This window comes from Xiphophorus maculatus, chromosome 11 (assembly GCF_002775205.1).
Source record: "Xiphophorus maculatus strain JP 163 A chromosome 11, X_maculatus-5.0-male, whole genome shotgun sequence".
In the NCBI taxonomy this organism is placed as follows: Eukaryota; Metazoa; Chordata; class Actinopteri; order Cyprinodontiformes; family Poeciliidae; genus Xiphophorus; species Xiphophorus maculatus.
Window position 1 is genome coordinate 1,786,590 of NC_036453.1, and position 27,027 is coordinate 1,813,616.

Genomic DNA, 27,027 nt, shown 5'->3' on the forward strand with positions numbered 1-27,027 from the left:
TTTCAAATAAATTATGTATTTTATTAAATTATTTTTGCTCATTCACATAGCAAGAGGCAAATCAACTCAAACAAAATAAATTTACATCAGTAGCACATTTGTTAAAAAGCAAAAACAAGTGAGGCTCAAAGGACAAGGTGGTTACATTCCTCTGTCTCGACGTCTGGAGTGAAGACGGCCTTCTGCTTATTTCACTAAAACTCGTAACACCGGCGATTAGGAGGTAAGAAAGGTTCATGCATACGCAGACTGGATGTGAGGTTTGGTGCAAAGAAGTTTAAATCTCACATTGTTTATTCACTCTCACACACTTCCAGCAGGACAGGCGACTACAGCAGTTTGCAGCACATGCAGCACTAAGACTGAGGACACTTTAAGGTTCGAGTCAAACAGGCCAGAAGGTGTTCAAAGAAAACACTAAAAGGACAAACCACCTGAAGAAGAACTGGTACAATGAAGGGAAGGGACACTTGCATGCTGGCTGTGGCTTGAATGTGACAAACTTGCACAAAAAAAAAAAAAAAAAAACATTCTGTGAGCAGCGGCCCTCTGTCACTGTAAGGCAGTCTGTTATTTGCTGAACAGGGGTGCAGACTGTTCCTCAGGCGGGAATCTGTAGTGTGGTGGAACGGTAAGAAGCAAGCGGTATTGCCAAGACTTTCATCTTTATCAGTAGTTAAGGCAAATCATCCTCTCAACAGTCAGGAGTGGAAAAGAACTCATGAGGACAATTATCTGCCCTTTTCCACTGCAAATTAATTGCTTCAGTGCAAGGTTTGAGTTTGTTATGGATGAAAAAAAAAAAAGTTAAAAAGTAAACGCTGTTATCGTTTTAGTGTTTTCCAGAAAAGGTCAAATCAGACATGTTGCTCCTGTAAAGCAATCTATGGTAGTTTAGGAAATCTAGACGTCAACCAGGGGGGATTTAATCCCACCTGGGATTCACTGCGTTTATTGTTAACCTGAATGAACCGACATGAAACCGCAGGCCTGATGTCCAGGACTGTTTCATGTAAAGATGGACAGTTTTAGATGAAACCCACTAATGCAGAACAAACATATTAGAAAAAGCAGAAGTATGCAGTGGGGTGAACAAGTGTTTGCCCCCTCCCTGATTTCCAAGTCTTTTGTTTCCCACACTTCAGTGTTTCAGAACATCAAACCAATTTAAATATCCAAGACAACACAAGTAAACACAAAATGCAGTTTTTAAACAAAAATGTTTATTATAATGTGAAGAATTTAAAAAAAAAAAGCAAAACCGGCATGGCCCTGACCAATAACTTGGTCAGTTTATTTTTCTACTGACATCCAGAGGTGAACTTTCAAGGAAACTTGCATCAGTGCATTTTAGGTGCAGACATGTTGGTTGTATTGTTTAATTGCTGCTGTTTTACAACGCAGCGGCTCCACAGGTTCAATGGTTCACTGCGGTCATTCAGCTTGGATCTAACGCACTGCCAGGCTGCAGCTGTAACGTTGAGCGGTGAGGCGACGGTCACTTGCCCTCATCCAGCCAAGCGAACGCCGTAATTTATTCATGTCAAATTTCTAGCTCATACACATGCTACCAAGGAAACGAGAGGAAAAGAGTAAAGCACCGGCGTGAAGACTTTAGTCATCTAGTCTCTTTGGTAGGAAGAGTCAGAGGACAGGACGAAAACAAACAAGCGATTATTATAGCCCTCATTTTAGTATGGAGCTCATTTTAATTTATCGTGCAATTAATTGATTTGTTTATCACCACAGGCCTACCTGTAATAATAAACACCCTCATTTAAAAATTGCATTTTGTGTTTACATATGTTACCTGCAAAAAAAAAAAAAAAAAAAAACAGAGGGGAAGACACTTTTTCACATCACTCTATATTTTTGGGAGGTTTTTCCCAGATTGTTGGAAGGTCTGTAAAAACATGAAGAAACACTCGGAAAAACAAATAAGTTAGCATCAGAAATCCTCTGATTAAAACATCTGACATGCACTTCAATAAATAGAAGAATATCAATGACAACATTGTTATGACATCACCAAAACTGGTCTAGGAGGAATGTGACTGATCCCAGCCAGGGAGTTTCCTGCTCTCACTGTAACAGTGCCACTATGTTGAGACCTTCTGTTATTGTTCTGAGGAGTGTGTGCAGGGATTGCAGTGGAGTATTTACTGAAGCTTACTCGCTAGTGCAAGTGTGACTTCCTTTGAAGTGAAAGCTTCAGTCGTGCCCGTCCACACTCATGCACATGCATGCACTCTAACTCAGAAGCTCCAGGTATGTGACAGGCACTTTTCCTTTCTGATTTCCTTTCTCTCCAATCAGCCAGTCAGAGTCCATTCCTGGCACCGTGTAAACTGTAATCAGCTGAAACACAGAACACAGGGAGCATTTTAGGACAGGCATACAGAGCGGGCAGCTAAGAGCCCAGACGGATGAGGGCCTCAGCTGCCAATCAACCGAAGGCAGAGCAGATGAGAAGCAGCTGAAGTTTCACAGTAGGGTGATGAAACAACTTCTTATCTCTGATGAAATAAAAAACGATGCACATGTTCACACTATGTTTTCATTCCATTCATTGTCCCTGATGGCTCATGCTGATCTCGGTGATTTTATACTCACTGTTCGCTCTCTCTAAGCTGTGCAGGAGTATGACAACAATGAACAATTTTCCCACTGATCAACAACAAAGGGATATTTCTATTCTATTCTCCTCTCTAAAGCGTTGCTACTGAAGCAGTTCCTGTGGTCAGCCAAGGCTGCTGCTGGAGCCAGTCCTCAACCGGTTCTGCAGAAGAACCAGTTTGCTTTCCATTATTGTCACTCTGAATGTCTCATCCAGGTAATGTTTGATCCTCCTGTGTTATCATGTTCATGTTCATGTTCTAAGAGTTCAGAGGCAGCTTAACTGCACAACTCCAACAATGACAACAGGCAACATTCATGTCACAAAACCTGGAGATTATGACTAATTGTGGGAAAGTCCAACAGGAGCGTTCATGTTCATAAATATTATCTTCAAACTGCATCTAGTGGTGCTTGGACTACAATCAGTCATGGTCTCCAGGTTTTTATTTTGGATCATGAGTTTTTTGTGACATGTTTTGATAGCTGCCTGTTTTTAGGGGCTTTCCACAAACACATGTCCTCCTTAGTTTTGTGAATTTGGTTCCAGATCTGAGTCAGCAGTTCCTAGGCTTACTCAGAACATTGTGGTGCTCTATTGTTGCGTCACATTTGTTTTCTCAGGTCTATCAAGAGTTTATGAGTCTCTTTCGCTTCCTTGCAGTGTTTCAGCCACCCTGTAAATCCTTCGTCCCAAATCTCCCTACTGTCAAATAACAAAGAAAGAATAACAATCTGATATCAGCTTTGAGAGTGGACTACTGTTCTTCAATCTAAACAAAGTAGTTTAACTAAAGCTTCCATGTGTGTTCATAAATGAATATAGAAACTACACAAACTGAGGCCAAAAGAAGAAATGGCAAACATAAAATCCATCACTGGCACATACAGACCAAGGATACGAAACAGATCTGGTTTGATTTGTTGAAGTCTGATCAAAAATGATCTTAATGAGAGACTGGCTGGAATAGAATAGAACACAACAGAATAGAATCGTATTCATCTCCAAGGGAAAATTGCAGATTAGTTGACAAACTGCTCCACCCAAGGTGTTATATAAGAAGCCATTTCTATAAAAGTCAAGCAAGGAAAAAAGATTGAATTATCAAGTAAATACAGCTGATTTCTGTTCACAGTTACAATGTTTCAGATCAAGCATATTTTATTATCAAAGATAACCTGAGTAAACATCCAAACCATGTTCTCTTTTTATTAACTACTAAGCTCTGTATAAATAAAAGTGCCTTGCTACTTGACAGCAATAACTAGCAATGAGTTCAATTGTTGTGGAGAATTTCCTTTGCAGATTTGCTTTTAACTCAGCTAAACTGGAGGGTTTAGGAGAATCAACCGGCTGTTTAAGGTCGGACCACAGCATCTCAGATTATGGCTACTTTAAAATCTTCATTCAGTCTGAGTCACTCAGAGGTAGACTTGCTGTTGGGCTTTAGATCACTGTACTGCTGCTAAACAGCAAAGGTTTGCTTCAGATTGAGGTTCTGACAGCTGGACATTCTTTGATGCCCTTTGCTTAAATGAATGACATCCTGCTTGCGTCTTGCAGTAATTCTACTCCATGGTTCTATTTTTTTCATACTGAGCTGCTTTGAAAATAACAGTTCTAACTATAATGTACTTTTCCATCAAATGTTAGTAGTAATCTTTGACCTTTGAGATCTGTTATTATAAATAAAACCTATTTATCTATGTTATTATTATCATCAAAGATCATTTGCAGCAGGCAGATGAGAAGTCCTCACCTCATCAGCCAGAAGGGAGAGCTCACTCGAATCAGCAGCATCATAGTCATACAGAACTTTGGCTTTGCGGGTTCCTGTAGCTGGTGCCTGGACTTCTTCAATCTTCAGTGTCTCCGTCTCCACTGGGCTCTCTGTGCCTTCTGACGCGCCGGCTGCAGCAGCCACGGAGTGAGTGGAGTTCAGTGCAAAAGCATTGGGAAGCCTGAAGAGCAGGAGGCACACACGATGGTCAAATATGAGGTACAGTATGCATGTACCTCAAATATGAAAAACCAAACCGATCAGAGAGCTCAACACACCCAGCTGTGAAAGTATGCGTCATAGAAACTTGAGGAAATCATGTACTGCTGAGAGCAGCAGTACATGATGGCACAACAGACGCACATCCCTAATCAATACATTGGCATTAATCAAAAGTACCTTTTGAAAATAGCCTTTAAGAATGCATTAAACATAATTTTCCTTAAGCTCATATTTCTATTTCAAAAAATATTTTTAATGATCTGGTGTAATATTCTAACCCTAAATGTCATATTTTCCTCAGGAAAGCTATTCTAATAGTTAAATTGATCATCAATAATATTCTAATTTATTGAATGTGTCTGTCCTGCTGGTGTTTGGGTGCAGCTTTACCCCATGTTCCAAATTATTATGCAAGTGATATTTTCTTAAATGGCCAATGCAAATGATGGTCAGTATAATTTTCAAGTCATGAAAATTATAGTATAAATATAAACAGTATAAATCAAATTTTACTGAACAAAGCTCCTAATGAGAACAGTATTTTTTTCAAAAATAAAAAACTCAAAATGCAAAATGTTCCAAATTATTATGCACAGCAGATTTTCTAAACATTTTATGGATTATAAAGAACTGTAAACAGTCATTCTTTGAATGAGCAGCATTAAGTGGTCACATGTACTAAAATCAAAAGCTATTTCAATCAAAAGCATCTTAACAGACCAAGTTACATGTTAACATAGAACAGGGGTGTCCAAAGTCGGTCCTGGAGGGCCGGCAGCCTGCATGTTTTAGTTCTCTCCCTGGTTTAACGCACCTGCCTCAAATGATGGCTCGTTAGAAGACCTAAAGGTTGTTGGTACCACCAGGGAGAGAACTAAAACGTGCAGGATGCCGGCCCTCCAGGACCGACTTTGGACACCACTGACATAGAACCTTCTTTGATATCACAGCATAATTCTTGATCCATTGAACTTGTGAGTTTGTGGAAAGTTTCTGCTTGAATTTCTTTGCAGGATGTCAGAAAACCTTCCTAGAGCTGCTGGTTTGATATGAACTGCATTCCACCCTCAGATCTTCTGCTTGAGGAAACTCCAAAGGTTCTCAATAGGGTTGAGGTCAGAGGTCAGAGGATGGTGGCCACACCATTACTTTCTGTCCTTTTATGCCCATAGCAGCCAATGACACAGTGGTATTCCTTGCAGCATTCATTGTTATGCATGAAGATAATTTCGCTACAGAAGGTCCGGCTCTTCTTTTTGAACCATGAAAAAAAGTGATCAGTCAGAAAGTCCATATACTTTGCTGAGGTCATTTTCACACCTTCAGGGACTCTGAAGGGCCCGACCAATGATTCTCTCCTCATGATTTCAGCCCACAGCATGACTCCACCACCTCCTTGCTGATGTCACAGCCGTGTTGCGACGTGGTGACCATCCACCACCAATCCACTACTGTGTCCATCTGGACCATCCAGAGTTGCACAGCAGTCATCAGTGAACAAGTCTGTTTGAAAATGAATCTTCATGTTCAGCTGGGCCCACTGGTTAGGGGCCCAATAGTAGGTTGATGCACCACAAGCCTCTGGAGCAGGGGTGGGCACTCCCGGTCCTCGAGGACCAGGAGTGCCCACCCCTGCTCTGGAGGATCCTCCACCTTGAGGTTCCAGAGGCTCCAGCAGCTTCAAATAACTGTTTGCTGCTTTGTAAGGGCATTTTAACAGCTGCTCTCTTAATCCGATGAATTTGTCTAACAGAAACCTTCCTCATTCTGCCTTTATCTGTACAAACCATCTTTGTTCTGAATCAGCTGCAAATCTCTTCACAGTACGATATCGCTTCAGTTTTCATTAAATATCTAATGTTTTCATACCTTGTCATACGGCACTAAACTATCTGATGACTTTCATCAGCAGAGATCCTTTCTCTTTCCCATATTGCTTGAAACCTGTGGCCTGCTTAATAATGTGGAACATCCTTCTTCAGTAGATTTCCTTTAATTGAGCTCACCAGACAAACTAATCAACCAGATCTGAAATTAATTATAGTGATTCAAAGAGCCCTGACACACAATACCATCTATAAACTTAATAGCACAACTAAAAATTTAATCTTTATGACACTTTAATCCAATTTGCATAATAATTTGGAACACAGTGTAGAGATTACATTTACAGTGTTCCACAGGGAGCAGTGCTTGGAAATTAGGATGCTTCACTTAAGGTAGGTGTGAATAGAGTTGCCATATTGATACTGATGGTGCTCAGCTACATTTATTGTTGAAGACTGATGCATCCAATGAGTTAATTAGACTACTAACATGAATTAAAGACATTACTGCCAGGATGACTGATATTTTGATTTTAAACTCATACTTAAAAATACAATTATGTCAGGTATTTACTCTGAATGCCATTAGTCTGGCCTCCAGTACTAGTGTGATTATTTTAACCCGTTAAATACAGTCCACATTTGGTGATAACAATGACACTGAAAATCATGTTAAATTATCGTAAACGATCAATTCAACAACTTAAAAAAAACCAAACATTTCGACATGAGCAGACTTCTTCATATGGATGTGACACTGATTTAGATCAGTCAGATGAGCTGAGAAAAAAAACTGGCTGCAGTGGATGCAGGAGACAGCAAAACAAACAAGGATCCCCAAAGGGACTAACACTAGGCAACAACTGGTCCAATACTTCTTGGGAGCAGATACACTGCAGTAGGATCAGGTAAAGATGTTAAAAAGAGAAAAATAAATTAATAAAAGAGTGATACTCACACATCCTCATCAGCACTGAAAGCATAAAACAGTAGAAATGATTTGTCATAATTTGGTAAAGAAAAAGGAACTAAAGCCAACATCCTTATCAGCAGCCTCACAGAGGATGTATCCAAGAATATTTTTATGCTGATACTGATTGAAAAGAAATGAATCACAAACTAAATTAAACTATTTTCAAGAACATAAAACAAAGAATTACCTGCTGCAAAATCAAAGTGAGATAGAAAAACTCAGTTAAACAGTTAGAGATGGAGAATACATCAGACAACTACAACTGACGTAGTTGCAAAAGACTGCTGTGATGCAATATTTAGTAGGCTACTGTTTTTAAAGTGTGAGGAATTCCTCCTGTTGTTCATGCCAATAACACTTCTATGGACTCCCCTGGATGAACACTCAGGATACAAAGTTAAAGGGCCAAAATATTAAAGAGGTTTAGTAGGAGTTTTGAAAGAATCTCAACTTAAAAATGACGTTTTTCAAATCTGCAATTATTCTGCACAACACTGTGCTGTAGTACAGAATAACTTGATCCATAGCTTTAGAACTGACTAGAAAATGTTCAGTAAACCAGAATTACAATCAATCTGATTTTATTACAACAGTCACTACTGAACCAAAGTGCTTTCCATTAGTGCATATATTAGTGCAGTTCCAGAAAAATAGACTAGAATAAAAACACATAAAAACAATCAAAATCTGTAAAAATATTAGAAGTGTCACAGTGTGACTATGTGTAAAAGGCAATTTTAGATCACTGATGGTCTGCAAATCAAAAGTTAATGAATTCCTCAGCTTTGGACCAGCTGCAGCAAATGAATGGTTAGCCTGCTGTTTGAACTTTGACCTGGGGACTTCCAGAAGATGTTGATCAGCAGACGGAAAAGATACAACTAGGTAATGTGCTTGTTGAAGTCACTTAAATGAGAAGGTGCAAGATCACAAACAGCTTGAAAAACAACAATTAAAAGTTTAAAGCAAACTCCAAAAATGCACTGGGAGTCAGTGCAGAGAATAAAGGACAGGAATGATGTGACTGGGTCTCCAAGTGTTGGTCAACAGGAGAGCAGCAGCACTCCGGACCAGTTGGAGCCGATTGAGGGAACCCTGGCTTATAAAGTGCATTATAATAAATGATACAGGAGCTAATGAAGGAATGTTCTGCAGAAAAACCTCAAAATGCTCAAAAACAGCAGGAGGTGCAGAGACAGTTGCATTGCTGCTATTGTTTCTCCTGTTTGAGTCAGTGCTGTCTTTTGACCTTTTAAGGATTGTAGTTCCTTATTGCAATAATAATGTGGCTTATTAAGCACAGTAACACATACTGTATTTTATTTGTTGGTCATAGTGTTGCAGGGAGAAATGATAAACCAAACAGCTAGAGACATGAACTAGATCAAGCAGGATGCAAAGATTGAGAGCAGTAAAATGAAAACCGACGAGTCCATTTCTGTACGGCTGAGCAGCACCGAACTCCTGCAGCATGAAGGAGCTGCTGCACAGGACGGAGTGTTAAATGATCCCCGTCATGAAATTCATGGCCAAAATTTCCACAAATACACAATCAGACACCCTCTTCCAGCATCTTCAGTTAATATAACCTGGAGTCATAAAACATATTGAAGCTGATTAAGTTAGCATTTAATCTTTAACATTCTAAACTATGTGCCTTTTTGCTTGGGTACAAAGTTCACAAGCTGATTGCAGTTAAACTCTTTGGTCATGTGACGGGGAACAGCTGTGCTTTGGGATCAGCTCTTCCATTGTCTCTCACCTTCCCAGCTCTTTCTGCAGCTCCAGCATATGAAGATGACCCTGCTTATAGTAAGCGGCCTGAGCTTCCACAAACTCATGCAGGCAGCGCAGGTGGTTCACCTGTCAAGACAACAGTACAACAGTTACTTCCTTTTTATTTCAACTATGACTATTCTGCTCATATTAACACTAAACTATGAGCAGAGTAGATTTTATGCATTAAAAACATGCCAATTGATTAGATGCAGTATTAGTGGGCCTCCCTTGTTAGTCTATGGAGAAAACACCAGCAGTGAAATACACCACCTGGCCAAGAAAAAGCTGAATTAAATTAAGCACATAGATACCAGCTCCGACCCCAAAGGAGTTTATCCGGGGGGTGAGGGGGCGGGGGGTGGGGATGGGGGAGGGGGTATTGGCATATTTTGGGGGGGCCAGAGTAAACAAGCTTTTACTTTAATATAAATTCATAAACCTTTATGTAACCTTTCAATGAAATCACCATGATCATTAATTTATGATAAACATGGTTTATTTATGTGACATGCATAAAATGTTGACATGTATAAAATATTGCTCACATTTGTATAAACATTAGCTCGTATGTTGCACAAGTTTAATTTTTCCAATCTCTGAAGTCTATTTCATTAAATGCAAAGTCAATCAAGAGTAGAAATAATTAGATTGAACCCAAAACCCGTTCATGTCGCCGGGCCTGCACCTATTACATAATTAGTGCGTGTGTGATTATTTTTAACTATTAGGCCACAAATTATTAGAGAGTTAGTTTTTTAAGTTATTTAATCCCAGCTGATGCAACGAGGAGCGTCTCGTTTCTTAAACCACCACGTGGAAAGACGCATCCTGTGGTTGACAAGATGTTAATCTGTTTGAGAAGGGTTACATCATTGGCATCAAGCAGAGCAAACATCTAAGGAGATGCAGAAACTTCCAAAATTGGACCAAGAACTGTCTGACACATTTTTAGAAACTGGAAGGAAAAAAAAGAGGGGCATTATCATCTTCGAGCAAGAAGTCTGGTCAGAAAAATACTCCAGAATAAGTTTGATTAGTGACCTTTCAATGAAAGGTCACTAATCAACTTGTTAAGAGCATTTAGACATGCAAAATGCAAACTGTAAACTGAAGAGGTATTCAATAAATTAGGAAAGCAACAGTGAAAACCCCTTCAACCTAAATGTTTTTCTATAACGAATGAAACGGAATCAGTAGGGTGTGTGTGTGGGACCAGTAATCTGGTGGCTGACCTACATGCGTACTACTGATGCCTTCCAAAAGCAGCCGTGTAACTTCTGCCTGCCGATCGAACTCCGTCTGAGCCAGCCTGAGATCTTGTTCAGCCTGAAACATCAAACCAGATCAGCTCATTTGTTAGGCAAATCTAATAAGTCGAAACCAAGTAGAAACTCTGATGCTCCATATTCACACCTGTTAGAACTGCTCTAAAAACACAAAGCTTGTTTAGCCTGGTATGTTAAAGAAAAAAAAAAAAAGCGGAACGAAACTGTATATAATGACCAAACAGATGTACTTACTTTTTCCACTTCCTCAGTCCAGAGCTGATTGATCGATACGCCGAGTCAAAAAAAGAAAGAAAAGAAACAGAAGTTTCAGCAAGACAATCCAGCTTCTGTCCCATGCCCATTATTTATTTTTCCTTTGGGAAAGTTCTAGGCAACAAGGAAAATGAAAGCAGCAATGGAAAGTTTGTCACACAGTCTGGTAGGCACTACAGAGAATTAAGGATTTGTTTCCCAGCCAGCTTCTCCAGGACACTGACAAAACACTGCTGCTCCTTCCCACAATGTACAATACCAGTACCCACACAAACTGAGCCCATCTGTCATCTTCATTACAAACTGGTGACTGTCAAGACAAGTCAAAGCAGTCTGCGCTACACAATTACAACCTTTAAGCCTGCATTTTGACCACAAGCCAGAAGGAAATAACTGATGTGCTTGTTGCGACCTGGGATTAACATCAAATCTAATCCCATCTGAACAGATCTAGCTACTGGTGGTTATGCACCAGTAACTAGTGCAATCTAAAACTTTCTGAGGACAGTTTTCTTCCACCTTCAGGACACAATCCGTCCGCTGAAGGACAACTCGCTGACCTGTTGTGACTCCTCTCAGATTAAAGAGATATTAGCTGGAGGTCTTACAGTTCAAAAGAAAGAAAAATAGCCTTACAAACACTCAGTTACTGCCGTTAGCTGATTTAGGAACTGCCCGTATTTTCGGATGTCAACTGGGAAAAAGTTTCATGTTTAGATGGCAACTTGAGTCACCTGTACTTGACATGTGAAGCCACTGGATGGCACTGTAATTTTATTAGGTCATTGAATATGCTTTTCACTCTTAGTATCTATATAATTGTAAATAGTAACATGTCTCCCATAAACAAAGTGCTCATATATTCCTCATCAAGAATTGTGTTAAATGGAGCAGGTTAAATAGTGCAACACAGCACAGTACAATCCGCCATTGTTTTTGTTGTTAGCTGCCCGTGCATGCGTAGAATAAACCCTACAGCTCTGTGCATGTGGAGCACTTCACACCTCTGTGGTGGGTGATACAGAAAAGTTTGACTCATAGACCTGGTTTGAAGAAGTGCTCGGGCGAGAGAGTCCGGTCACTGGTGGTGTGTAAATGAGCGGCTGGATCGCAACAAAAATGTTACGGATTAACTGAAGAGCTAAATGGGGCCTCAGCCCATCTACTGTCGTCGGATCAGCCGGGACACACAGCAGTGGCAGATGTGAGCAGGAATACAGATGGATTAAATAGGACATTGTTAGCAAACTAAAACAAACGTTTCTGTGCCAGAGACCTTCATTCCAGCTAACACACAGGCTTTCATTCCCGTTTTACTACATTTTTATGAGAAATTGTCAGTAAACTGAATTTAAATGTGTAAAAGATAAATATATGAAAATTTGAGCATTCTTAGCAGCAAAATACAAACATCAAATAGGCTTTTGAGGACTGACTCAAAAAGACCAGAGGGAGGATACTGAATTATTCAAAATATTTCTTTGAAATCACAACCAACTCCATGGTTGCCATCATCCGTGATGATGACAACCGTTCTTATTGTTTAACACCAGGACTGTGATATGAGCTGTGTTGCTTTAATTTAGAGGGTGGTAACAACGTACTTCTTGGGAACATAGACACAGGTATCAGATTAGAGTTTATACTGACAGGATTACTGTGGAATGGCTTCCTACTAAGTAAATGTACAACATTAACTGGGCTGCTGCATATTTTCTGTTAATGTTATGACAACTTTCTAAATGTCAGCATGCTAGAGAACATTACACTGGCATGCAGAGTGAACTAATCTCTGTGTATGGACACACCCCCTTCTCAATGCTGAAGCCAAGCTTCACATCCCATTTACAACTGACATAATATAATATAAGGTCAAGGAACAGAGAGAAAATATTAGGTGTTTTTAGGAGTCTGGGAGACATAAGCAGTGGCTTCTCCTATATCCAGCATAGATTTGTCATTGTAGTATGTGGCATTCAAACTTCATAAAATTGGTGAGGAGGAAGTGTCTTCTTACCGCAGAGGCACTGGCAGAAAGAACATAGTTGCGAGGTCTGGTCTCCTGAAAATCTGGGGCCACCTACACAAATCAGAATTATTATTTCATCATTTGTACTGCTGAGTATTCAATCTGCACATTGCGTTGCAAAGGTATTGACGTTACAACGACAAACTATGCTATAGTGTATTGCTGTTTTATGTGAGAAACACACAAAGCAATGCCTGATTGTGAAACAGAAGGAAACCATTGCAGGATTGTAAATGTATTTTAAAGTGTCAGTCAAGCATATGTAATCAGAAGCACCTTTCACTTAGTTTGTCTGTTTTAACTTGCACATGTTCAGTTGTCCTGATGGAAGGTGAACCTCCACCACATTATTCGGCGTCTTAAATCCTCTAACGGCTTTTTTTCCCAGTTCTGCCCTTTATTTTCCATTTTCCTGCAAACTCTAACCAGACTCGCGGTACCTACTGAAACAAAGATGTTCATGCATAAACATGTTCTACTGTAGTGTGTTCAGTTTTAGTCTAATCTAACCAACCTAATTCTTCCAGATATGTGCGAGTTGACCTCTACATGACTTGAGGTGAAATATAAATAGGATGCTTGACGGCTTGCTTTCAACAAGGTTTTCCTTCTTCGTATTCTTCCATAAAGGCCAGACTTGTGGGGTCCAGAGCAGATGGTCGCCCTGACAGCAGGTTTCCCACCTGCACTCTGTATTTCTGCAGTTCCTCTAAAGCTGCCATGGGCATCTTGGTTGCTTCTCTGACTAAACCAACCAAACCCTTTGAGCAACCTCTTCACCACCTCACCAATAACCACTGAACGAAGCAACATGAAAACTTCCTTCTTCACAAAATGAGTGGCATCAGATTTTAACCATTGGATAATTTGTCTTTGGCAAAAGACTACAAGCCATTTCTCCGGTAGACTCGTCCATTTGTTTTGGTTGCATTTACCCACAATGCCCCACGCTATGGTCCGCTTGGTGCTTTTGGATTGTTCTCCGGTCCACTTGGTGTTCACATATGCATTTGAACCACGCCAGAGTTCACTTCAACCAAACTGAGACTGAGGTTTGTAGGACAACCAGAGTTTGCTTCTTTGGTCTGTATCAGAGTTCAATTACGCATTCAAAAAAGAAAACCAAGTATGATTTTCCATCCACCTTACAATTCTGCCCCTACAGTGTGCTGTTCACTCACATAAAAACCTTACAAGAGCCATTGGAGTTTGCAGTTGTTGCATCACTGAATGTGAAAAAGTTCAGTCTAAAGACTTTTGCAATTTAATGCATATAGAAACCATCATTAAAGACGAGATTTAGGTTTACATTTCCTCTGAAGGTGCATATAAAAGTCCTGGAATGCAGGTCTAATTTAAAGTGACATCGGCTCACAGGAATTACACAGATTAACTGTAAGGGAGAAAAAAAAAGAAGAGGGGAATTTACAACAGCCAGCATACTTTCATATTAGGTGTGTCTGAAGTAATAAAACAAAGGTGTAGAGAGGTGATGCAATCACTGTATACAAACAACAGCTGCCACATTACTGAAACCAGTGAGTCAGTCTCTCACTGACCTTACTACTCCAGTCTGAAGCTGCAGGCTGTGCTTTTATTATGCACATGCAAGCATGCCAGCCAAGTAATGGTTTCATCATCACATAAAAAACATATTTCTTCAAATAAAGAAACTAATAAAAAAAAAACAATATAACAATTATGAATTACAAAAATAAATTAATTCAAAACAAAATAAAAAGAAAACAAACAAAAAAGGGAAAACTGGCTATAATTCTGGCCAAAATACACAATCAATAAGTGGATGGTTGGTCAGCTGATTTATTTTGTACAAGTACAGGACAAGGATGGGTTATAAATAATTCCCTGACACATAAAGAAGCATGGGTGCAGAGGTGGTGATGATGCAGGAACAAAGTCACCGTTTCCTGTTTTAATCTCACTTTCCAGAAATCTGTGTTTTTGCTATCCTTACAATACTTCATTTGATCTCTTGCCAGCGTTGTTCTTCCACTCAATTAATAGAATAGAATAGTACTTTATTCATCCCAGCGGGGAAATTACTTAAGAACATGGAGAATGTGCAGCTGGTTCATTCGGATCGAAAGGCATTTTGTTAGAGCCAAGAAAAACATCCATCCAATGATCAAGACAAAACAACAAATAACTGACATTTTTGTACTCCCTGCTCAGACTTTGTTGAAGGCATTTTAGATGTGCTTTTTTAAAAATGGGAAGTTATTTGATAATCTACCTCCTGTGGTTATTCTGTACAACATCAACAAAAAAGGCTTTTAAAAATAAGTGTGTTTATGTGCTTAGCTATCATATCTGTAATATTCTCACGTCAAATAAAAACAGCAGAAGGAAAACAAAGAGCAAGACTTGTCCTCCATTTCTAACCTGTGATCTAGTTAAGACTTCAGGCATCTGCTCTGGTGAGAACTGCTGTGTTGACAAGTCCAATTCGTCTTTCTACTAAAAGCCTGGTAACATAAACAAGGTTTATATGGCTCTACTGCCATCTAGTGACAGAACCTTTTTTATGACAATAAATGAGAGTTTTCACAGTGAGAACTTTTTTTTTTTAAGAAAATTTGTAATCTTTTTTTTAAAAGTAAAATGCATTTGAACAGAATCTAAAGTAGGGCTGTTTGATTATGGAAAAAAATTATAATCATGATAATTTGTGTAAATACTAAAGTTTTTTGCATTTTATATGCAGGTGCACAGTTTTTTAATAGTTCATTAATTTGAAGATTTAATTTGAGATCTCCAAGTTCCTGCCATTTTGCTACCAATTTACCTCGATAACTTGCACCGTCAGAACAGAAGGGCACCAAAGCAATGCCTTAGGTGTCACTAAATCCTAATCTAAAAAGGAATTAAAATAAACAAAGAGAACAGCAAACAAAAGGCACGCAGGTAAAAGCAAATAAAGAATAAGCATGATTCATCCAAACATCGTCAGTCATTAAGACTCTAATGACGTAGAGTCAATGGAGACAACAAAAGAGTCAGCTTGAGGTTGTGGATATTTTTTCAGTCCACTGCCTTGACTTTTTAAGGCTTTCTTTTTTCTTTTTTTCTTTTGTCTTTTCGCCAATAGAAGTAGCACTGCACATTGAAGCTAGTAAGACTGAAAAAATAACTCAAGGTGTGCACCATATAAAGCAGTTGTTAATACTTACTGCACCCTCGCACTGCAAAGATGGTCAATATGAAGACAGTTAGTAATGGTTGAAACCAACACACACTTTTATTAGAATGATTAAAGGGAAAGCTGAGGGGACGTGGGAGTGAGTCGGGGCTCACCGCTGCCTTGGCCTCGGCCGCCTTGGCCTTCTTTACACGTGCTTTACAGGCGTCCAGGTCCAGGCGAAGGTTCTCCAGCAGACGGCGCTCTCTCTGTACAAAAACGTCACAAAGGGACTAAGCACCCAGCTACTGCAACAAGACAACACCCGTTCAAATTTCTTCCGTTTTTGCTTTTTTTTTGGTCACACTTTAATATTTCAAAACACTAAAGAAATATAAAATGTGTTTTTTTTTAAATGATGATTTCATTTATTAAGGGAACGTTACAGAACTGTTTTAATTAGGTAATCTGAAAGGTTTTCAAGAATAAACGGCCTGTTTAAAGTAATTTCACAGCAATTTATTGAATTTCAGCCCAGGCTTTGACTAGGCAAATCTGGATCGTTGCTTCATATATAACCCAGGAGTGCTTGAGCTTCAAATTCTGAACTGATGCCCAGATATACATGTTCATTTATATAAATAATTAAAAAAGAAAATCTATTCATTAATTTCAATAACAAAAAGAATTTAAAAAAAGATTAATTAAGTAGATTAATTGACCAACCTAAAAGGCAATCAGATATAATTGCAGTTTACTAATTTGTATTTGTGAACAAACAGAGCTCAATATCAAAGATTAAATTCATACCATCAGATTGTTGCTGTGGTAACAAAACAATCTACCTATGAATATTGTTCTTTGAACATTTACAAAGTAAACTTGCCAGCTCCTTAAAATCTTACATTTAAATGTTAAACAATTTAAAATATTTTAATTTATGTATAGAGAAACCATTAAATCAAATTCAGCAGCATTGATATGCTCAGTAAATAAATGTTACATTTATGTATCTGTGGTCTCTGTTAAAATATTAGCATTTATGGGGCCCCTGAAGCTCTGGGGGCCTGATGGAGCTGCTGACTTATTTTGGATTAAACAGAAGAGCAAATAATTGATATTCATTTTAATTGTATTTTTTGATTTGTTGTTTTAAAGACTAGTTGTAGATTTAAATAGTGTTTCACTGGTGATGCTTTATAATTACAGTAATATTTTTACACTTCCTGTGTACTTCACATCTTTTAATACAAAAACAGGGTGTACCACCGGTGGACCGCCTCGGCGCCCTGACCACCGGGCTTGGCAAGTTTTCTGGGGGAAACCCTGCAGTTGCATGACGGAGGATTAACTCTGTCCTCACTGGAATATATGAAGTGCTTCTTTTGAAGTGCTGTATTAGTTTTATATCAGAGATAATGGGACACACACTTCCTAAAGTCCTATACGAGTTGACTCTTTTTTCTCATGGTAAATTCATCATTTGCTATTCCTCTAATGAACCTGTTATCAAAGTGGGTATCGAAATGTAAAATTGAGAAATCATCCAAACACTTAAGCCAGGTGATAAACCTCAGTGACCACCACAATGTTCCACACTCACTGAGATGGTTCGCCAGTCTCCTTCCAGGAAGTTCCTGAGTGGATTGAGGAAGCTGATGGCTGAGGTCTGAATGAACTCTCTCTCTGCTGCTCCCAGTCTCCTCTCACAGTCCCCAACTTTCAGCAAAGTGCTCCCTGCAACAAGACCAAAGAAATGTCACAAATCAGTTGATTCAGTGCTACTGCAGTAGATATAAAGACTAATTCCTCATTTATTGCTTTGTATTATTTTCAAGCTTATGCTGCATCACTAGAGCAGCGTAACATGCACAGTGCGCAGATGGTGAACATCTGGTAAGTTGTCGGTCTAGGAGAAGAAAATTTAGGTGACAAATGTGGGCTGAACCACTTAGGAATAAAATATGTTTCTATGGTCCAGCTTTTTCCAACAGGTATCTGTATTTCTATTGGCTGCATCATTTCATGTCGGTGCACTTTGTGGTTCATGGATTTGAGATATGGAGCAATTTTTCAACCGCAAAAAAAACAGAACATAAGTGAGAAAAATCAGAAAGAATCAGAGACTTCTGAGAGTTTAAATTATTAATATGTATTATTGTGCGCCAAACCCATCTTGAATATTAATATTTATGTTAAACGTTACGTTATGTTAAATTCACCCCTGAGCAGGGATGAAATCCAGGACGTTTTTAAAGAGGCCAGTGATGATCTTGGGGTGTTGCACCAAAATAATGTTTAAAGTACAGAGTAAAATATCTGAATGATCAACACAATACCCTCAAATAGATACAAATCTGAGTAAATTGTCAAACATGTTTAAAAAATGTCCTGCATGAGACACTTCCACATCTGGCAGTTTGTCAGACAAAGCTCAAAAGTTTTCTGTATGCCTGTGAATGAGTTTTTACAACATTTTAACAAGCAAAGTCTAAACATTGTGCTGTTCTTACTGACACACATGAAATAGTTGAACAGAGTACAAACCAAACCCAAAGACAGTTGTAAAACCTAAACACCATTAGGAGTCCCACGAAACAAAAACATTTCAGAAATGTGGTACAAAGCTAGTCTTGAAATCGCTGCGTACCTCTTTATGGTGATTAATTAATTTGGCTCTTAATGATGAACTGGTTCAACTGCTAGACTAGTGTATTCCTATGAAGATGCTAAATGTAGGGATGGAGTTGCTCCAGCAGGTGTCACCATTGTGCAAAAGATTATTTATTTAAAACAACAAAAACAACAATGGTAGCACAACTTGGCAGAACTCTATTCCTGCAGCAGATCCATAATGACCCTTGAAGAGCCCTTAACTAGAAACGGACATATTTAAGAAGATAGGGCAAGTGAAGGCCAAAAGTCATCATCAGAAATGTGCTGAGGCTTTTACTGGCCAATATTGATGTTCCTTTTTCCCTTTATTGGGGCCTGCCATGCAAAGCAATGGCAGGAACCTATTGCTATTGTCGGAGAAAGTGTTTCTTTATTCTTTATTTTTCTTCCGTAACCGTTAATGCGGCTCATACCGCTTGGTGCACACCTACAAATGAGGTATCAAAACCTGCAGAAAATTCACGCCATTCCAGCTATTACTTCTGGTGGGATTTGGGCTTAACGTGGCGACATAATTCGCAAAAAACTACAAAAAAAACCCCATTATAAGTCAATGGGAAAAATCCTAGAAATACCCTATTTTTGAGGATTTTCTGTGTCGTCACAAATTCACCTAGAAATGCCATTCAAATTTCATTTTGTAGATACGTCTGTGATCTCTTCGAAAGTGAAGACGGCTCGTCGATACCAGTTACGGTTTGTCCACAATTTGCCTCTAAGCGACCCAAAGTTTCTCATTTTTCCTAAAGTTAGAGTGCGTCTCTGGCTGCTTAGAGTGAGAGATGAAGACAACTTTTTCAGCCCAAATCATTTTTGAAATCGCCATCACGCCCACAAATATCGCACGATTAGTATCAAAATCGGTCCTGACATTGATACGCCTGTCTGCTCCGGTAAAATGTTTTCGAAATTTATCTAGACCGTACGGTTTTCTGTCACGGTGCTTCAGAGCAAAGTCATGCGACAGGATTTTCTGAGGCTGTCTGAGGCTCTCTCCCATGTATTTGAATAGAATTTCAGATCTGGGCACAACATTTCTTTCTCTCATCACTGTAAATGCTCTGAGTGAGGTACAGATATGAATCTCGGGACTATCGCAGACGACACATAGGCCTCTCATACGCTTGAAACGCTTTTCGAATATGTATTACGGTTCCCGAACAAGAAGGATTTGTTTCCAATGCTTTTTTTCAGTAAACCGTGTTGGCTCAAACACACAATTGTGTGTTTGAGCATGTATGACTCACAGCTCACACCTGCTGAGACCATTATTTACCATGGCAACGGAACTCAAGAGGCTGTTGGCTGCTGATTTGGACTACAAATACGCATCACTGTAGTTCTATCTATCCTCAGTTGAAACAGATCAGGACTGAGAACTGGCCTTTAGAACTACCCGCTGCTATGGGCTGTATATAACTGATTTAACTCAGTAACTGTTACACATGGGATTATTTTGGAACTTTAAAATTAAGCATACTGAAAATTTCAAAATAAAAGCCTTGAATATTTTACATGACGTAATTGCTCTTTTTGGCCGTATATGACTTTTTCATCCAAAGCAATGTTACACATGGGATTAGTTCGGAACTTTAAAATGGAGCATAATAATAATTTCAAAATAAAAGCCTTGAATATTTTTACATCAGGTAATTGCTGTTTTTGGCTTTATGTGACTTTTTCATCCAAAGCACTGTTACACATGGGATTAGTTTGGAACTTTAAAATTAAGCATACTGAAAATTTCAAAATAAAAGCCTTGAATATTTTACATGACGTAATTGCTTTTTTTGGCCGTATATGACTTTTTCATCCAAAGCACTGTTACACATGGGATTAGTTCGGAACTTTAAAATGGAGCATACTGAAAATTTCAAAATAAAAGCCTTGAATATTTTTACATCAGCTACTTGTGTTTTGAGCATTATATAACTATTTTAACCCAAGGACTATTACGCATGGGATTAGTTTGGCCCTTTGAAATGAAGTTTAACAAAACTTCCAAAATAAAAGCCTTGACAACATTTTAAATCGTACTGAATGGTGCACGTCCGCCTCGCTTAACGTTCTTGTGGTTCTCCGCGTGCCACTGATTACGTTGCGGCGTTCTTTAGCGTCGACGCCGGGCCCAAGCCCGACGGGCGCGCCTTGGCAGGCCCCGGCTAAATTTCTTCAGAAATTTTGTTTTTCTAGTTGGATTTTTACTGAGCTCTTGAAGTCTAAACAATGTGCTGTTTGTTAAAAATCCAGAGACTAATATAAAGTTAAATCTATCTTCTTTTTTTAGTTTTCATTAATTAATGAAAGAAAGATCATTTTTGAGAATTCTTATTCCCTTGACCTCCCCCTCCTCTTTTACTTAGACTGTCATTGGTCAATTTTAATCAGTGGTTAATTAGTATGTGCATCACAATAACCCAAACTGCATAAGAAAAAGTTGCCAGTTCATCTCTTCCAATGAGAAACAGCTTATCCTGATGTTGGCTTTAGGTTACTTTTGTTTATTTGACTAAAGTTTGAAGAAACAAGTAATGTTTGTACTTCAAAGGTTTATTCATTTAACAAATTGTAAAGCCACATAAGACCTGGCTCTGATTGGTTGTTTTTGGTTGGGAGCTGTGCATTTCTTCAGAAGCCAACAAGTCGCTCAGAAAGGATGTAGAGGAGATCCATCTTTTCACAGATTGTTGATCTCCTAACATACTGTCATGACATGATGAATATTTTAACAAATACATAAACTTTATAGAAGTTACATAAAGTAACTTTAAGCACAGTAAAGCAGGACAAACCAACAACTAAAATCATTGTATTGGCATGGTATGGTATCTGGCCTTAAAGACAGTTCATCTCTTCCAATGAACTGTCTTCATTGCTTCAGGGGCCCCATAAATGCTAATATTTTAACGCAGACCACAGATACATAAATGTAACATTTATTTATTGACAAAAATCCTCACTTTTTGTGAAAAGTGGAGGATTTATCCCCACTTTCTAAGAAATTAATAGAACCTAGAAAAACTGTGGCATCAGTCAGAGTTTGAGCTAATCTGAATTTTCAGTCCATTTATTTAAAAGATACCGAGATGCTGAAGTACTAGGGTTGCACAACTCATGCATAAATCAGAATCTCTTATTGAATTTTGGAGCAATAGCTTTCCCTAGTGACAGCTACATGCCTACTGATGCTGCAGCAGAATGCAGAGAGCAGCTAACCTCATTTAAAGCTCTATTGATCCTCAGACTTACACAGACGGGAAAAACTATTTACAGCCTGTAGTCGAAAACAGTGCAAGCAACATGTAGAGAGGAAGGACATCCATTGAACAGGCAGCAGAATAAATGCTTTTATGCTAAAAAAAGATCTTAGAGCCAGTTTGAGGCAAGAGCATCAGAAAGCCTTGATCTTCTGTCATCCTGGATAAGTGAAATATTCAATAACGCCGATGATAATATTTTTGTTAGAATGATATTTTATGTCAACATTACGTTTCATTAATTTAAATTTTAATATTTCAACAAAAGAAGAGTTTTCTTCCACAGTACTCTTGTGTGCCGAGAAGCTCCTTTGTTGACAATTTTACTGAAGCGGTGTGAATAAGACTGACATAGCACCTCTCATAAACATAAAGGAGTCTTCATGAATGTTTATGACTTATCATGAAGTGTCATGAAGTAAATAGTGAAATTTTTAATCCAAAGTTTCAATAGAAATTGTGATAAAAGTGCATTAAAAATGTCAACTTTGCATTATTTGGTAAATAATTACAATTTTAAAGCAAAGTTGCATTAAAATTTCATTAAAAGTATCAACTTTGCATTAGAAGTGTGATAATTTACCAAGTGACATCTCATGACAACAGTCAAACATTTATAAAGCCTCCTTCATGTTAGTCTAATGAAGTGTTACCGCTCCTATCTGTGGTTTCAACCACCTGCAGGAACATGCTTTTGTCTTCACTCAAGCCACAAAACTACAGCATCAGCCAACAGCTCAGGACTGATGAAGTATGTGGAGTTTCTTTTAGTGACTTACTCATCTCCTACTCAGTCGGGTGTGTTAAAGCAGGGACACAGCTAAAAGCAACATAACAGACATTTCTGAGGTTCAGAAACCAGAGTTCAAGAAACCACTGGTAGCATGTTGCAATCTACCCTTCAGGCCCTTCAGAGCTAATACACTCACCGTATGGAGTACCGGGGCCAAACTCCTTCGCAGCATCTTCCATATACTGACCCAGCAGCTCTGCGTTGGTAACCCTGGAGGGTGCTTTCATGTCCAGCTTTTCATAGAGAAACTCCTCAATTCTGGCACCTGCAGGGAAAATCCTGAGTTTAATTTATGAAGCAGACAGGTTATTCTTTACTATCATTTCTACTCATTACAAACTGAGATCCAAAGACGTCAAGGTGAAAACTCCAGCAACACTCTAACCAACTTTATTCTGAAACAAACTTGTTTCTGCATGTGGCACATAATCTGTCAGAGTGGTTTTAGCAGACCATACAAGCAAGAAAGGTTTTGTTTAGAAATTTAAACAAATTTAGAGATAATTTACTATTACTAATTTATTAGTAACTTTGTTTGATACATTTATTTATTTTTTGTTATTCAGTCAGTTAAATTAACAGTAAACAAAATACATCACTGATCACCTGTTCGGTTCCACATATTGTTCTCTCAGTAGGCAATAAACTATCAAATAACCACATATTGAAAAGGAAACTGCAGTTCTGATTTGTTATCACTGACTAAGACAGATTGGTACAGATATATGGAAAATCAAAAATATTGTCGAGATGTGGGTCGAATTAAAAAATCTGAGATATTTTTTTTTCCATAATCCCTTCATATGGAAGAGAACATGTGATCACTGATGTATCCAAGACTCTTCAAAAAGTCATTGCAGATGGTGAAGGCTGTGGGCAGGAAGAATCTCCTGTAGGAGTCTGTATTAAGCAAATTTGAAGAAGCCTGGTGCTCAGTCAGCACTGAGATCGGTTTAGTGGAAAAGGTCCCAAGGAAACATTTTGTCTGATTAGCTGTGTGAAACAGCAGCCTTTGTCCTGAGATAACTCTTGCTTTCGGTATTCAACGGTCACTCTGATGTTCCTGATCGTACAGTGAAAAATCTGTATTTGATCTCAACATCACAAAAATGTCAGCATTTTTGTTCCTGTTGATTACTCCTTTATGCTAATGATGCAAAGCATGAAAGGTTTCCACAGCAGAGCACTACATGGGGATTGGAAGGCAGGATACTCACCAGTATGATCAACTGTGGCATGAAGAGTCAAAAAGATGACAAGTTAGAGCTCTCTGTCCTTGCATCTCACCCTATACAGCCTGATCAACATTATTAACCATAGCCAGGAGGGGAAAATAGTACATTTTCTTTCATTTGTAAGTTTGTAATCAATCAGATTTCAATATTATGAAAATCTAACATCAGGTGTAAAAGTACTGCAAAGCACGAACATTTATTAAATAAAGATCAAGACAAAATAGAAAAATAGTATGAGAGAACAACAAAGTACACCTTAGAATTCAATGGCATGTAGCGTCACCGTCAGCAGCAGTAACTTTAGGAAGTTGTTTTCTGGATGACTATTGGTTTGTCATATTGTTGTGGATGAAAGCCTTGCAGAATTTTCTTTAATGAACAATTTCCTTTCAAGTCATATGTCATGAGACTGTAAAACAGTGCGTTTTAATGGGAAGCAAAATGTTTCATTAACTACAAAAATCTGGAACATTTCCCAGTTTTTTTTTTAGAAACCTTAAAGAATGACCAATATTATAAGTTAACAGAGAAACTTTCTAGGTTCCACTCAGAGCATTTCAGTCAAGTGAGGGGCTGGACGTACCCGGCTATCATATCCACTCTACTGCAGGTTGCTGATGTGCTTGGGATCATTGTCCTGTCGCGCAATCCAATTTCAGCCCGGATTCAATAGTAAAACAGTTGTTCTTGCATTTAACAGAGTGCTGTTCAGAGGCATTCACTGACAGCTAAATGATGGGAAGCTACTCAGGTTCAGTGGCTGCCAAGAGCACATCATCATTCCTCCACCACCATGCTAGACAGCTGGCAAGAACTGTTTTTTACTGATTCACTGCGTTTGGTTTTTCAACAAACATAGCATTACATCCAACTTTGGTCTCATGTGTTCTAAGAACGTTGCTCAAAAGATTTTGCATTTTACTAAATTGCAAATTCTGCAAACCTAACTCATGCTTCTGTATTAGCAACCTCTCCAAATATGTTATGTTGGTTTGGTCCTTTTCTATGTTCTGTCATCAACTCCAACATTTAGCATGCTTTCCACAAATTGGTTGGGAATGGCCTTATAACTCATCCCAGATTGATGTGCAGCAACAGTTGCTTCATTAAGGGTTCTGCTGATGTCCTTTCTTCATTGGCCCTTTTGCTAAGATGAACGTATATGGCTCAGACCACCAAACTGCCAAAACTACTGCCTGATATAGGTACACATACTTGCTAATTATCAATTAATTAAGAACTACTTTCCATCTTAAAAACTTTGGCATTTAAGAGGAATACAGCAGGGGTGTACTTTCTTTCCCACACACAGCTTCCCAATATTTCTGTTACTTTTAGTTTAATAAATTAGTTTAGAATCTGCAGTATGCTTTTGTACACTTGAGGTTAGCTTGAGGTAATTTTGAACTTGATAAGCATCTGATGATTTTTAATATGGCACAAATCTGAAAAATATAGACACTGACGTTACAACAGTCTGTAGCTTAAATTATTTTTTACAAACTGACAATAACGTTCAGAAGGAAACTAAGACGCTTATTTCTGAGTAACCAAAAAGGCAACAACCCCATGACTGTCACTGTGCCACCCTAATCAACATAATACTGCAGACATCCCTAGACATTACAGTGGTCCAGCTCGAAGACACCATGAGCTCAGGTAGTACTTCCCTATGTAATGACACTTTACCACACAGTAATCATACTTGGGTTGGGCTGCAGCAGGTACTCAGTCTGTCTGTAGATCTTCTCTGTCCAGTGTTTGGTGCAGTCAGCGCGGCTCATTAGGTTCTCAAAGTGAGCATCCAACTCTGTCCTTTCCGCCTGGCCCAGCTTCTCCTCAGTATACTGAAACAGCAAACAACCATGAACAAACACCCTGTTGCAAGTCAACCAACGTCAACTCCACATGCTAATAAATAACTTAGGCTCAAAGTTTCATTAATAATTTCCACAATAACATCCCTTACTATCATGGTGTCAACCTGCTTGTGCTCATGTTTATCATTTTTACCATACAGTTGTTGCCAAGTGAGTAAATGAAAAAGTGAATAAAAGACACTTCGTTAATTAGTAATGGTTTGGCTAAAATTACCGACCGTGACATTTGTACAGCTCTGCTTCGTCGGCCTACAACTGAATATAGCACAGCTAAAACCTGAATATTGAGAACATGTCCTGCTGGTTGTGATAATGAGGTGTGTTTCGCAGATGAACTGCAGAGTCAGACGTCCTGAAACGTAACAGCTGGTGGGCAAAGTGGAAGGAAGCGCGAGCCAAGTCGCCGCAGCGTTTAAATACCTGGACGGCTCGCGTGAAGAACAGCCCCGCACCGCTGGCTAACTTCTTCACGTTGAAATCCATGGCGTTGGTAGGCGAAGCTGCAAGCCTCTGGTTTTGCTTTAAAGGTAGCTTCTTACAGCAGTAGCTACAAAATATGGCTCTAGCCAAAAAAATAAATCACGTGACAGTCTTGCGCGTAGCTTCTCATTACGTCAAAAGGCATTTTTTTAACTGGCTGGTTTACTAAAAAAAATATATAATAAAATAATAATAATTGTGAGTTTGTGGTGATTTTTCTCCGGCACTTGTAGCAACTATTCACTTCCACCGAAACACTAAAAAAAATCCTAAAAACAAGGATTTTCACAAGTTCGTTGTCTTTTTTAAATCTGCTTCCTTTAGGGGTCGCTATCCATCTCTATACCCATCATCCTTCCCTGTCACATCCCTTATTCATGTCTATGCAAATCCCGCTCCGCTACTGTACATCTGTCCATGAAACTTTTCCATGGTTTTCTTCTTCTCTCCTCCCCTCCTGTTACACATTCAACATCCTTTGTCCAACATGTCCTCTATTATTCCTCTCCAGTTTGGTCACTTTAAGTGAAAATCTTTGCATATTTAACCAGAGCTTACCTCGACCTCGCTACGCTCTCTTCAACACAATGTCGCCTGTGAACACGATTTATCACTGGAACTCTTGACTGATCTCGACTATGGCCCTCCTTTTCATCTCTAGTTGTCGACCCTGTACCTTGAACACCCACACCTCACCAACCTTGCTGTTTTCATGATCTGCAACTCTCCAAAAACTTATCTGTCTGTGAGTGTGAACTGTATGAGTACCACTAACTAATACAGTTAGTGGTACTCATTCA

The 27,027-nt window shown here is 38.8% G+C and overlaps 1 protein-coding gene across 7 annotated transcripts; it reads right to left on the reverse strand.

The window, feature by feature from the left end:
* Positions 1–27,020, reverse strand: LOC102229414 (endophilin-B2-like). Of its 7 annotated transcripts, none has more exons than XM_023342085.1 (14): positions 26,786–27,020; positions 25,573–25,714; positions 23,850–23,861; positions 22,769–22,897; positions 17,510–17,643; positions 16,083–16,175; positions 15,959–15,970; positions 12,756–12,818; positions 10,718–10,741; positions 10,434–10,523; positions 9,181–9,281; positions 7,404–7,418; positions 4,377–4,578; positions 1–2,358 (listed from the first exon to the last, which is right to left on the reverse strand). In XM_023342085.1, exons 2-14 carry the CDS (start codon positions 25,649–25,651, stop codon positions 2,251–2,253), a joined length of 1,062 nt encoding a protein of 353 aa, XP_023197853.1. In that variant the 5' UTR covers positions 25,652–25,714; positions 26,786–27,020; the 3' UTR covers positions 1–2,250. The 7 variants fall into 7 exon arrangements, with proteins under 7 accessions (XP_023197853.1, XP_023197848.1, XP_023197849.1 ...); XM_023342080.1 differs by lacking the exon at positions 26,786–27,020 and adding an exon at positions 26,168–26,742; XM_023342081.1 differs by lacking the exons at positions 23,850–23,861; positions 26,786–27,020 and adding an exon at positions 26,168–26,741.
* Positions 27,021–27,027: the final 7 nt, after the last annotated feature.

Coding starts and splice junctions, on each gene's coding strand:
- LOC102229414 (XM_023342080.1), bottom strand. CDS start 26,230: ATGGATTTCAACGTGAAGAAGTTAGCCAGCGGTGCGGGGCTGTTCTTC. Junction 17,644..22,768: donor TGGCCCCGGTACTCCATACG/GTGAGTGTATTA, acceptor GTCTTGTTGCAG/GGAGCACTTTGCTGAAAGTT. Junction 16,176..17,509: donor GAGACTGGCGAACCATCTCA/GTGAGTGTGGAA, acceptor GTTTTTGTACAG/AGAGAGCGCCGTCTGCTGGA.